The following is a 12,147-nucleotide window of genomic DNA, read 5'->3' on the forward strand; positions in this document are numbered from 1 at the left end:
GTGATGCAAGGATTTGTGTCACAGGACCAAGTCTGATGGGGTGCAAAGGTTCTCCAGAAGGTGCAAGAGCTAAGGCTGCCGTGCCTAATCACATTCTTTGCCCCCTTGCCAGGGGAGGGCCATCAAAGGAGCCTGCCACCGCCCGCTCATTCACCCCCTTGCCTCTCCAAGCAGGGTTCCTACCTACCTGCACCTCCGGCTGCGTGTGCATGTGTGTGAAGGGGGGGGGGAGAAGTATGCAAATAGGGCGTCACGAGCAGCCAATCAGGAGCCGGCGGCGGCAGTTTGGGGAGCCCTCGCCTTCTCTTTTAGTCCTCCTCCGCCTACTTCCCACCCAGGGAGAGCTCCCAGCAACTCGCCGAGCGCGGGGATCGAACGTTGCCCGGGAGAGGCGCGCGCCCGCCGGCCCGCGCGCGTGGTGCCACCACCTCTGCACTGGGACCTCCTGCCGCTTTCCGCCCCTTTGGCTCCTTCCCCCAGGCAGGTCACGCTTCCTCCCCGCGCAGGGGCGAGCCTGGGGCTTCCCCCAGGAGCCCGCCAGCCAGCCAGCCCGTCCTTTTCCATTGACCTCTCTTGGCTGAGCTGAGGAGGTTTCCCTCCAAGGGGCTTCGCCTTTCGCTCTCCTCCCAGCGCGGAGCGAGCGGTTCCTCGGCGGTGCTGCAGCTGCTGCCGCCTGCGCTCCCGGTTCTGAAGCCCGCAGCTCCCCTCTCGCCGCTTCTTCCCTCCCACAAGCTGGGGGAAGAGGCAGCTTCGCAGGCTCCACGTCGGAGCGCGCCTCGCAGGGAGCGCTAAGGAGGCACCAGGCGCGGGAGGGGGGCTGCTGGTTCCCCTCCCCCCCGGAGTGGATGGAGAAGAAAACGGGGATGCGGCTGAGCCAGCTCTGCTGCCTCTTTTATCAGCTGTGCGTCCTGTCAAGTGGGCTCACCTCAGGTAATCTCACCCTCCTCTTCCTCTCCCCCCCTTCCTCACCCCTCTCAGGTTCTCTTCTGCAAACTTCTCTTCTTAAAATAGATATAGATCCCCAGAGGCTCGGGGATTTGGGGACCTTAGGGCAGCTGGGGCCACATGCTAGTGATAGGGAACAACGTGACACCAAAGGACATGTGAAGACTGTGGGTTGGAGAATTCTTGCTTGAGAGCTGCATCCTGAACAAGCACTGGTTTTTTTCTCCAGGGCAGTGGGTTGTGTGTGTGTACATGTGTATGGGTTATATGAATTCTTGCTTGAGAGCTGCATCCTGAACAAGCACTGTTGTTGGTCCCAGAGCAATGGGGGTGTGTATGTGAGTAAGGGCCAAATCCTATTCAATTTTCCAGTGCCAGTGCAGCCATGCGAATGGGGCATGTGCTGCATTCTTTGGTGGGGAAGGGGCAGTCACAGAGGCCTCAAGGTAAGGAAACATTTGTTCCCTTACTTCAGGGCAGCATTGCGGCTGCACCAGTGCTGAAAAGTTGGATAGGATTGAACCCTTAGTCAGTCAGTCTTACTTTATAAAAGAAGTGCTGGGGCTCGAGTCTTTCTGGGGTTATGAGGCAAGGATTCCTGAGATATTCAGAGGGAATTCCAGAGATTGGGGGGAAGAATGTAGTGCGCCTTAAGGCATTCTGTTCATGCTCAGAGACTGTTATTTTCCCCAGCCAGATTGAAGGTAACTATGCAAATGCACTATATACAAAATTGACGTTCTAAGCATTGAGAAATCAAACTTGTGGTTAAATTAAGTGTTGCTTTCAGCAACTGATGTGAAATGTGATGGGATCCCCTTTTCTGGCCCTTGAAAGCCTTTTCCAAGTAATTGTCTTCTTGGCTTCCTTAGCAGTCCCAATAGGGCAATATCTTGGTTTGTCACAGTTTTTAAGAATATGCTCTCATACAGTATATCCATTTCTACTGAATGTGTTTTGTATGACATTCAGAATATGTGTGCCTGTACTCACTGGGAATGGTTCATTTATATGATTCACAAGGAGGTCTGTGAACACATACTCTGTATAAGTGTTCTGGAAGGATAAAAGAGCTCATTAAAAGTGAACTAATGAAGCTGTTTAATATTGAGCATTGGTCAGTCTAACTCTGCAGGCAGCACTGTTGAAGCTGACTGGCAGTAGTTTGGCAGGGTTCCAGACAGGGGTCTTTCTGCAGCCCTACTTCCTCTATGCAAAACATATAATGTGTCACTAAACTATTGCCCCTCCCTTAACATTGGTCAGAACATCTAGCCCAGCACTTTATGCTAACTTGACATAACACTCTAGGGCAGTGGTCCCCAAACTGGAAACTGCTCCAGCTCCTAAAAAACCCTCCTTGTCCCAAGTGGCGCTTATGTTCTGCTAGTTTATTTATTTATTTAAACCTTTAAAAGACATAAATACAAAAGTACACATAAAGCATACAGAAAAAATATATGATACTGTAAGACAGTATCCCAGGCTTCGCGCACTGGAGAGGGCACTCTGTTCCAGAACCACCATTCAGAGTGCGATACCATAGTCTTCCGAGACTGAAGGATGCCAAGGACTGTAAGACAAGTGGACGAAGCAATGCAGTCCTATGCAATGAAACAGCACTACGGTGACCAGGGTCAAAATAGATAGCTCCCCACAAACACCATGAGTGATATCCTGTTCAGGTTCTGCTGTGGTGCTGCATTTCTTTCAAGCTGTCCTGGCCACAGGCTTGCAGAATGGTAAGCACCCCTCACTGGGGGAGAGGGCTTTTTCCAAACCCCAGATCCAGCCCATGAACCGGGGTTTGGAGAGCCCTGCTCCAGAGTTTCAGACAGGATCTCCTAGCCAGGAATTGAATCTGGGATCTTCTTATGCAAAACGCATGGCCAGCCACTCCGCTACATCCTCTCCCTTGTGAACTATGCATGTATTAGTTGGGTAATAGTATACCCTGTCACAGTATACAGTCATATATTGCAACAGTTTTTGATAATATACAGTACTTGCTGGACAAGTTCATGTTTTTCTCTTTGTCTGTCATGTGCTTCCTCACATTCCTGTGTTTGAGATTTAGGACATCCAGTCTCTGGATGCAGGACTCTTTAATTTTTTTTAAAAATGTGGATCAAAACTATACGTAAATTTTCAATGTCAATAATTTCAGTGTTTCAGTAAATTGCATTTACTTGCTTGGTGTTGTTTGCTTCCATGCCCAGCACCAAACAGTAAAATATGAGAGAAACTCTTTTGTATCTTCCATACAGTGCAATTTGTGCATCACTTCGTTGCATGCTTCACCTTGCAACTTGTGTGGTGCTTTACAGCTCCTTGTTTGTAGTGAGGTCATTGTATTGCCATGTGTGGCTTTTATACTGAGTGAAGGAATTTTCAGTACTGTATAGTATTTTCCTCATTTTGTGTGAGATATGTATTATAGAGAAATTCACAATGGGAGGGAGAAGGTAATCTCTCCTAGTACTCATGCTGAACACTGAGTCTTCAGGATCGATGCAATGTGATGAATGCTTTCTTTTGGTTTCATGGCATGTTCATAAGAGGGTTTGCCAAGTAATTGGGGAGACAGCTGTAACTCAGCAGAAGATCACATGCTTGCATATTGAAGGTCAGGCTCTGGCATCTCCAGAGAGGTTGAAAAAGCCTCAGGATCCTGAATTCAGCATATTGTAGTTGACAGTACTGCATGGAATAGATAACCAATGGTCTAACTCAGCATAGATGGCTTTCAATGCACCTGACTCTGTTCTTAATGGTTAGTAATATTTCTTCATAATATCTGAAATCACAGTCTGCATGACAAAAATGAATGTTTTAGAGCAGTGGTTCTCAAACTTCCCGGGAGATTTTCTCCCGGGGTAAGTTTTTGCGGGGCAGGGGCAGCAAAGCGACCCCCAGGATTGCGCCCCTGTGGGGGAAAGGGGGCTATTTTTTAACAAACCATACGTGCTCCCAAGGTCCAGGGGGTGTGGGAAGCCCTGCGGAGCGCTTGCAGGGCTCCCCGCTGCTTCTAAACAGTGAAAGTTCCAAGTGCGATTAAACCGGAAGTGGAATTTCCTGTTTTGTTACGCTTGGAACTTTCACTGTTTAGAAGCCACGGGGAGCCTGCAAGTGCTCTGCAGGGCTTCCCACACCCCCTGGACCCTGGGAGCATGTATGGTTTGTTAAAAAATAGCCCACTCCCTCCGATGGGGTGGGATCCTGGGGATCGCTTTGCTACTTTCCCCCTGTCCCCGCCCCTTAAAGGGGCATTGTTACACAAGCTGATGGGTCACAACCCACCAGTTTGAGAACCACTTTTTTTTAGAGTATTATAAGAGGGATTCATTTTCTTGTAATTCTTAGTGATCACTACAATGTAAAGTAACTTTAAGTTGAACTCTGCCCTTTTCCCTCTCACAAAGAAACATCAGTTGCTCTGTGGGGAAGAGGAGAAGAAGGGCCCAGTCTGATCCAACTTTCTAGTGCCTTTGCAGCTGTAGTGCAGTTCCCTTACCGTGAGGAAGCCTCCATGACTGCCCCTCCACTGCAGGACTTAGTGCATGCCCCGTTGGCATGGCTGCATCAACGCTGGAAAGTTGGATAGATTTGGGCCCAAAGTCACAGAGGTGTATTCCCACCCACCCCCTTTACTTTTGGGTTCTATTAATGCAGGTATGTAGCAAAAATTCTGTGAGCTCCCTTGATGTCTCTTAATAGGGAGGGGTAAGGTAAGATATACATATTTGAAATAAATAAATATTACTATTCTCATATTGCTGGTCTGAGGCTGAGAGACAGTTTACCTGAGGCCATCTAGTGAGGTCCCCAGTCATAACAGACTAGGGACCTGCTGATTTTTTGCTCAATTTCTAAGCTATGTAATTGCTATACTATATTGCAATAAGGAGTTCAGAATGTTAAAAAATATGTATACTGCATACACAGTAGTACTGATATGCTGTGTAGATACTGCTGAGCTGTAGGGATATGAGTGAATGATGCATTTAAGTGAAATGGACATATCCTAAGTCTGGCACCCATATTGATGTATCATTGTGGGAAATATATGACCAGAGTGGGTGGTTCTGACTACAGTTTAAAGAGGCTGGCACAGCCATAAGGTGAGGTGAGCTGTGCCCATTGACCATTTCTGTGGTTATCTCACCCCACTCTCATTTGCCCACTGACCTCCTGTCCCCACTCTGCTGTTGTATGTTTTTAAATCAAATGCTGTAGCAGGGTAGAACAAGGAAGCTGGGAGAATCCCACCTCACTTTGGCTTCTCCCAGCTTCTTTGTTCTGATCCCACTTTGTTGCTTTGTTTAAAAACATACAGCAGCAAAGCAGGGAGAAGGAAGCTGGTATGCGGGATGAGGTGGGGAGAGGCCTGCCACCAGCATGGTGGAGTAGAAGGAGGGGGAAGCCACAGACATGATGATGATGCTGTTTCCTGATTCAGAAGAGTACTGCGATCACCTTCTCTCCTTCTCCAGCAGTGGCAAATGGGTCAAAGAGGGTCACTGCTATTCCCTTTCCTCTTACATGGAAGTAGAGGAGGTGGCAGGGGTGTGTGTTCTGAGGTGCAGCAGCAGTGGGGGGGGGGAGAATTTCCCCAGCATTTCAGGTGCCATTGCCCCTTGGGCCAGGTCTGAGTTTTAAATATAGGTCTACGATTTCTCCTGTAGGTCTGCAACCTCTGGGAGACTCTGAGGAATGGGAAATTGTCTATCCAGCATTATGGAGCAGAGGACAGCAGGAACCCGCAGGAGGCAGTGGTGCAGGAGGCAGCTGCAGCAGCACTGATGGAAACTGTGGAAATAGCAGCAGCAACGTTGGTGCTACCTCTGCATTCATTCAGGGAGTGGGTAGCTCCCGTGAGGTCCGCTCAGTTTCTTCATCATCTCACGGGCAGCTGCAGCCAGTTGGGGACACTTCAGAGGATGAGGTTTCAGAGGATGAATATGAATCTCAGGAGTTGTATCACTGGTCTCCTCTTCCTCAGGGATCTAATACTACTACCCAGCTACTACCTCCTTCACCCCTTTCCTCTTCAGAGGATGGGGATGAGGTGCTGCTGAGGATACCAGCTTTTGCTCAGGAGCTCTATCTGCTACTCAAGAGGGACAGCCGCTTCCTGGCACCTGGCTTTGCAGTGGAAGAACGACTTATGAGTGAGAGGAGGAGTCTCCCAAACTCTTCCCAGACCCAGACAGAGAGATTGTGTTACTATAGTGGATCTGTGCTTCATTTCCCTGGCTCCTTTGCTTCATTCAGCACTTGTGGTGGTTTGGTAAGTTTTACAGTATACAACAGTCTCCCAGTCTGTTTTTCCTATTCTCCTCTGTTTTATCCTTTTTTCCCCCCAGAAATATCTTCCTCCCAAATTTTTTTTACTCTCTCTGTTTCCTCATTTCCTTATAGTACAATCTGATCTATGTTTACTTAGATGTAAGACCGATTGTAATCAGTGGGTTTTGATCCTAGGCAAATGTATATAGGATAGCAGTCCTAATTTATATGTGTTCACTGTAATGTTCTTTAGTCATGTTCTTGCAGCATAACCGTATACAAGTTACTCAGAAGTAAATTCTGTTCTAAGCAGTAGGATTTACTCCTGGGTAAGAGTGCATGTAAGCCATATAGTGCAATCCTATGCATGTTTACTCTTGAGTAAGCTCCAATAAATTTAACAGGACTTACTCTCACAGCCCAATCCTAACCTGCCCTGGAGCAGGTAGACGAACAGGCCTGCTCCGCATTCAAGGCAGGGTGGGAACCAGTTGCAGTTCAGCCCAGGGCAAGGGAATCATTTCCCCTTATCCCAGGTAAAGCAGCAGCAGCCCCAATGGGGCCACTCAAGAACCGAGCTGCCCCGGATTGCCCAGGAACGAGGATAGGATCCAGCACAAGTGCCATATCCTGGCCCTGCCCCCACTTACCCCCTGCCAGCCTATGGGCCCACCCGCCCACCTCCCTCCTGCCTTCTCCATGCCCCCTCAGACCCCTGTGTTGGTCTAGAGCAGCTGGCATGGATTCACTATTTGCCCACCTTGGCCTCCAGAGGTCCCATGTTGGCTTCCGGAGGCCGGCGCACATTTGTGCACCAGCCTCCCTCCTCTCCTGGTGGTGTGAAAGTGCTTTATGGCACTTTTGTCACACTGGTGGCCCAGTGCAAGGCCTTTTTAGGATTGCGTCCTCAGGTAAGTTTGTATAGGACCGCAACCTTGTTTTTTGTCTTCTCTCCCAGCCTACCTCATTCCCTTTTCTATGTTAATTTGAGAGGTCATGTCGCATAGTGGCTAAGAGACTGAGCTCTGAATCAGAATGCCCCCAATTTGATTCTTGCTTCTACCTTGAATTCGCTTGTAGGTGACTAGGAGTCTGAGGTGGCTGGCTGAAGATTATGGGGTTAGCCCCCCAAAATTGTCTTACCTCGTTATTCACTGGGGTTCTGTTCCAAAACCCCTATTGGATTAAAAAAATCAGTGGATACCAAATCAGTGGAAAAATAACTTTAAAGACCTACTTCTAGGTTTCTTGCACCTCCATTGTCACTCCAGAATGCATTGGTATAGATGTTATACCTCATTCAGCCACTAGATGAGGTGAATAATGGAATCTAGTGGAATGAAGTTATAATTGCCTAACAGCACGAAGGTAGGAAATGAGTTTTTTGTGCTTTTTTCCTTGTTACAAGGCATTTAAAGGTGGACCTTGGTGTCAATGGTGAGTCAAATCAGTGGATACCAAAGCAGTGGGTACTGAGGTCCCACCTGTATTCCAAAACTGAAATCTCTAGCACAGTGTTTCTCAACCAGTGGTACTCTTACCATCAGTGGTACTTGAGGTGGTGTCAATTGGTACCCATGGGCACTAGTATTTCTGGAGGTGGGGGCAAAACACTATGTTTCTTCAGACACCTGGCTGCTGGTGTAAAGCTGCCCCTCCTCCTTGCCTTCATAGCCAGTTTCGGGTGCAAAAGTTTTTGCAATCGTGTCCCATGACTCGGTCCCAAGTTGCACTTAAGTCCTGTTAATCAAAGACTTGAACTCCACTGAGGATTTGGAGCCAGGGACTCGAGACTCGACTCGGGACTCGAAGTCATTTTTGGCTCAATGGTCCTATATGTACAAAGTGTGTGTTCTTGCGTATTTTTTACTTTCTTGCTAAACTGAAGAACAGAGCATGCAGGCAATCGGAGTGCACACTAGAGGGCGACTAACTGAACGTGAACAAGAACCAGGAGAATGTTCAGTTTGTTTCCTTTCTACAGTGTGCAGGCTCATTGTGTGTGCTCTCTGTTCTTCAGTTTAGCAAGAAAGTAAATCAAGACATACTTATGCTTGCAACACTACTGCAAAGTCAAAGGTAGGCGCGCAGGGGGTGGGGTGTATGTCACTGTTTATACTGCATTCCCTCGGTTTCCAGTATCCATGCATGGGGGGGGGGAGGAACAACAGCAAAGCAGATTGTGTGAAATGAAGGAAGGAGAGGCATCTGGAAGGATAGTTAGTCAAAAGACTGTAGCCCAGAATTCTGAGTCTGCGTTAAGGTTTTAGTCAGTCTGACTTGAATAAGTACCTGAAGATGGATGAAGGGGGTGAGGAAATTAGGAAAAAAGCCTTCCTTTGTTATTGGTTACTTGCTAGCAATCTGATTCCCAGCTCAGTAAATGTAGTCTGAGATCTGATTAATGAAGGCTTTGATTAGGGTAAATTAATTAAAAACCCAATCCTATCCAACTTTCCAGTTTGCTGAACCAAACTTGCCAACAGGGTGTGTGCTCCATTCTGTGGTGGTGGGACAGTCATGGAGGTCTCCTCAAGGCAAGGGGACATTTGTTCCCTTACCTTGGGGCTGGATTGCAGTTGCATTGGCTCTGGAAAGTTGGATAGGTTCGGGCCCCAAGTTAACTTGGAACTTCATGGTGAGAGGAATAGGATTGCTTTTTTACTATATCTGGCTGTGTGTTGAGACCTGTCATGTCTGAAACAACCTCTGAATCCTTGATTGTAGAAGTAAATTGTTGGTAATGGTTGTTCACTAGTGATATGACTTCTGCAGATTTAATCCTGGATTGCACCATCAGACCCAGTGACGGCAATAGTGGTTTCTGGTACGAACAAATGTCCCAGGATATTTAAGGGTGGGTAGAGACAGTACTAGCAGCTGGAATGATGTAAAATCTTGGAATGATTTAAAACAAAAGCATTTTTTTCTTTGCCTTTTATTAATGTGCATGCCTGAAGAACTATATAGAATAAGACCAGGGGTGTTATTGACAGTGGCTATGTAACCAAGGAGAGCCAGTGGCATCTCAAATGCTTTTTGTGGTTTGCTGGCTGCAATATATGCAACAGTGCTACAGCTATAAAGCTTTCATTCCAAAGTCAGGTTTCAACCCAATAACATTGAAAATAGCTTGCCAGCTTTTTGAGAGAACCTGAGTTAGTATAGTTTATTCCTGTTAAAACATATGGAATTGCCAGACGATAGAAATTTATAAAGTGAAATAGGGTGAAAATACAGTATTTTCAGTCGTTAAACTTGCCTGATGCAATTAATTCAGATTCAAACTGTTGTGGAGGAAGATCTCATGGGTGATACCCAAGAATAAATTTGCTTAAACTTCTGAAAATGGTCAGGTTTTATACACCTATATAGTTGGTGCTCTTTTATATAAAAACATTTCCAGTATGTGAATGAGATTGGTTATGAAAGAATAGCCAAAACCTAGAAATGTGAACATAATTGGAAATCATGTGAATACCTTTCATTTTTACTTTGTTAATATCAGCATACTTATAAAAGTTATGTAGTGCTGATCTAGGGTTTTGTTTTTTTTAATCTGCCTTCATTCTCTCCATATTCTCAGCAAGATTTGTATCAGATTTAGTAAGGGCTAGATAAATTCGTTTAGGACAAAGATAGGTTATAGGAACATTTCCAATTTTTTAGCACTGTGTATGTACAATAGAGATAATTTGCATGCAATTTCTAGTTGCATGCAAATTTGCATGCAATAAGCTAATGTTGTTTCAAGTATTGCTCTGCTTGGTGCAGGTCGGTGAACTTATTCTACACCGTCAATGATCTTTTTCTACTGGTATCATATAATAGATTATATTGATCTATCTGGTGAACTGCTGCACACATAACTTGTGGTGATAGCTGCCAGCTGAAGCCTTTCCTCCTACATCTGAAGTCTGTCAAATCTAAACATTTCTGCAAGGGAAAAATTATGCAGCTCTACCACATGTAAGGATGGGGCTTTCAGAAAGTAAGGTGGAAGTCTCAATTTTCATTCAGACTTTTGAAATTCTTGCTCTTCCTGATGTTAGTGATTGCTGCTTGTTCTTTTTTAGAAGAATTGCTGAATGGTGTTGCCATATAGCCTTCGTGGTACACTTGGGCTTTAGAAAAATTGCAAGAAAATTTTTGTTCGTGCAGGCATGGACCTGAGTGGGAATAATCTCTTACTGAAAGGTCTCAGAGTTCAAAGGGCTTTTCTTTGTTTACTTTAATTTATCACTCATTTGAGTTGTAGATATGTTTAAACAGGTGCTATCAGATTTACCATCAGAAAAAAATTGTCCAAGAGAACATCAATGGAAATGTCAAATGGAAAGACAATGCAGAAAAATTTACTTCATTTTACCACAGAAGTCCAGGACAGTCTGAAGGTTCAGTGTGATAAGAGTCCTAAGCTTTAATGATTGCCTCCTATGAATCTGAAGGTTGGTTGGTTTTAACATGGGTATTTCCAATATTAAATGGAGAGGAAGAGGCCTTTGCTGTGTTCTTTAGGGTTAGATGCAAGGAGATAGTAATATCCTGCTCTCTTCCATGCCTTCTTGTTCCTTTATAGGTGCCCTGGAGCCGAAGGGTAAAGTCTGGATATCAGTGGTGGAGTGCAAGGAGAAAGTGCATAAAGGAGCATTGAATCAGGGTGCAAATACTTTGTAATGGTTCTGTACTTCATTCTGTTCTTGTTTCAGTGACTCTCAGTATTAAGTTGTTAGTACCTTGCCTAGTAATGCTTCAGCAAACCCACTTTGAACGGGGTTGCACTCCCCTTGCATGAATGGGTGGGTGCACAACTTGGGAGTTCTCCTGGACTCTCTGCTTTCTCTGGAGAATGAGGTGGCAGCAGTTGCTAGAAGTGTGCTCACCCAGCTTAGACTGGTGCGCAAACTGAGACCATACTTAAGCCATTTAGACCTGGCTTTATCATTTAGACCTGGCTGATCCATGCTTAAGTACTACTGCAACATGCTATATGTGGGGCTTCCCTCTAAAATTGCTCGGAAACTGCAGTTAGTGCAGAATGTGGTGGCTCGGTTGATTACAGGGGCTAGACAATAGCACTTGATGGACCACTGCTTCAGCAGCAACACTGGCTGCCCATTCGCTTCTGGTTCCAATGCAATGTGTTAGCCCTAACCTTTAAGGCCCTCCATGATCTGGGACCACACTATTTGAAAGATCACCTCCTTACATACATTCCAGCCCGCTCTCTTAGGTCATCTGAGGCATCTCTTCTAGTCCCAAGTGAGAAGGGTGGCAACTCGGGGGCCAAGCCTTCTTTATAGTGGTACCACAACTACAGAATTCCCTTCCAGGGGAACTGAGAGCTACTCTCTCCCTCATAGCTTTTTGTGGAGGGCTCAAAACATACCAGTTTTGTCTAGCATTTGGTTGTTGAGTGGATATTTGCCCTCTGAGCCTTTGAAACACAGCTGTGACTTGACTGCTTTCCTGGACTAATTTTTTTACCTATTGGCCCACTGACAGTTGTTACTCTGTTGTTGCTCTGTTTTGGTTTACATTTCACTATGTAATGTTAAAATTAATGTTTAATTATGTTTTTTTCTTTTTACCTGTTGTGGTATTTTGTTCTTTTTTTATAAAGCTTTGTAAGTCGCCTTGGGCATTTGCTTCGGCATAGGAAAGGCGGGATATAAATTTCTTAAATAAATAAGTAATCTTTTGTTGCTGAATTTTTACCATACAAATTGCTATCTATAATTTCTTCATCACTGTTCAGTTACTATGATCAGGCAGCTAGCTAAGCATGAGTTTCTCACCTGGACTACATAAGTGTCATGGTTCAGTGGTCTTAGAGACCACAGGTACTTGTAAGGACATTCTTCCCATGCTGTATGGTTTCTCTTGCCAAAAAGAGACCTGATCTGAGTGCTC

At 45.6% G+C, this 12,147-nt stretch overlaps 1 protein-coding gene across 2 annotated transcripts in view; it reads left to right on the forward strand.

The window, feature by feature from the left end:
• Nucleotides 1-344: 344 nt before the first annotated feature.
• ADAMTS19 (ADAM metallopeptidase with thrombospondin type 1 motif 19) overlaps nucleotides 345-12,147 on the forward strand; it is a 166,577-nt gene continuing 154,774 nt past the window's right edge. For both annotated transcript variants that reach the window (XM_066615010.1, XM_066615011.1), the window contains exons 1-2: nucleotides 345-930; nucleotides 5,631-6,235. In XM_066615010.1, the coding sequence (XP_066471107.1) occupies nucleotides 846-930; nucleotides 5,631-6,235 (690 nt within the window). In that variant the 5' untranslated portion in view covers nucleotides 345-845. The remainder of the gene's footprint in view (nucleotides 931-5,630; nucleotides 6,236-12,147) is intronic.

Source organism: Tiliqua scincoides, chromosome 2 (assembly GCF_035046505.1).
Source record: "Tiliqua scincoides isolate rTilSci1 chromosome 2, rTilSci1.hap2, whole genome shotgun sequence".
Lineage (NCBI taxonomy): Eukaryota > Metazoa > Chordata > Lepidosauria > Squamata > Scincidae > Tiliqua > Tiliqua scincoides.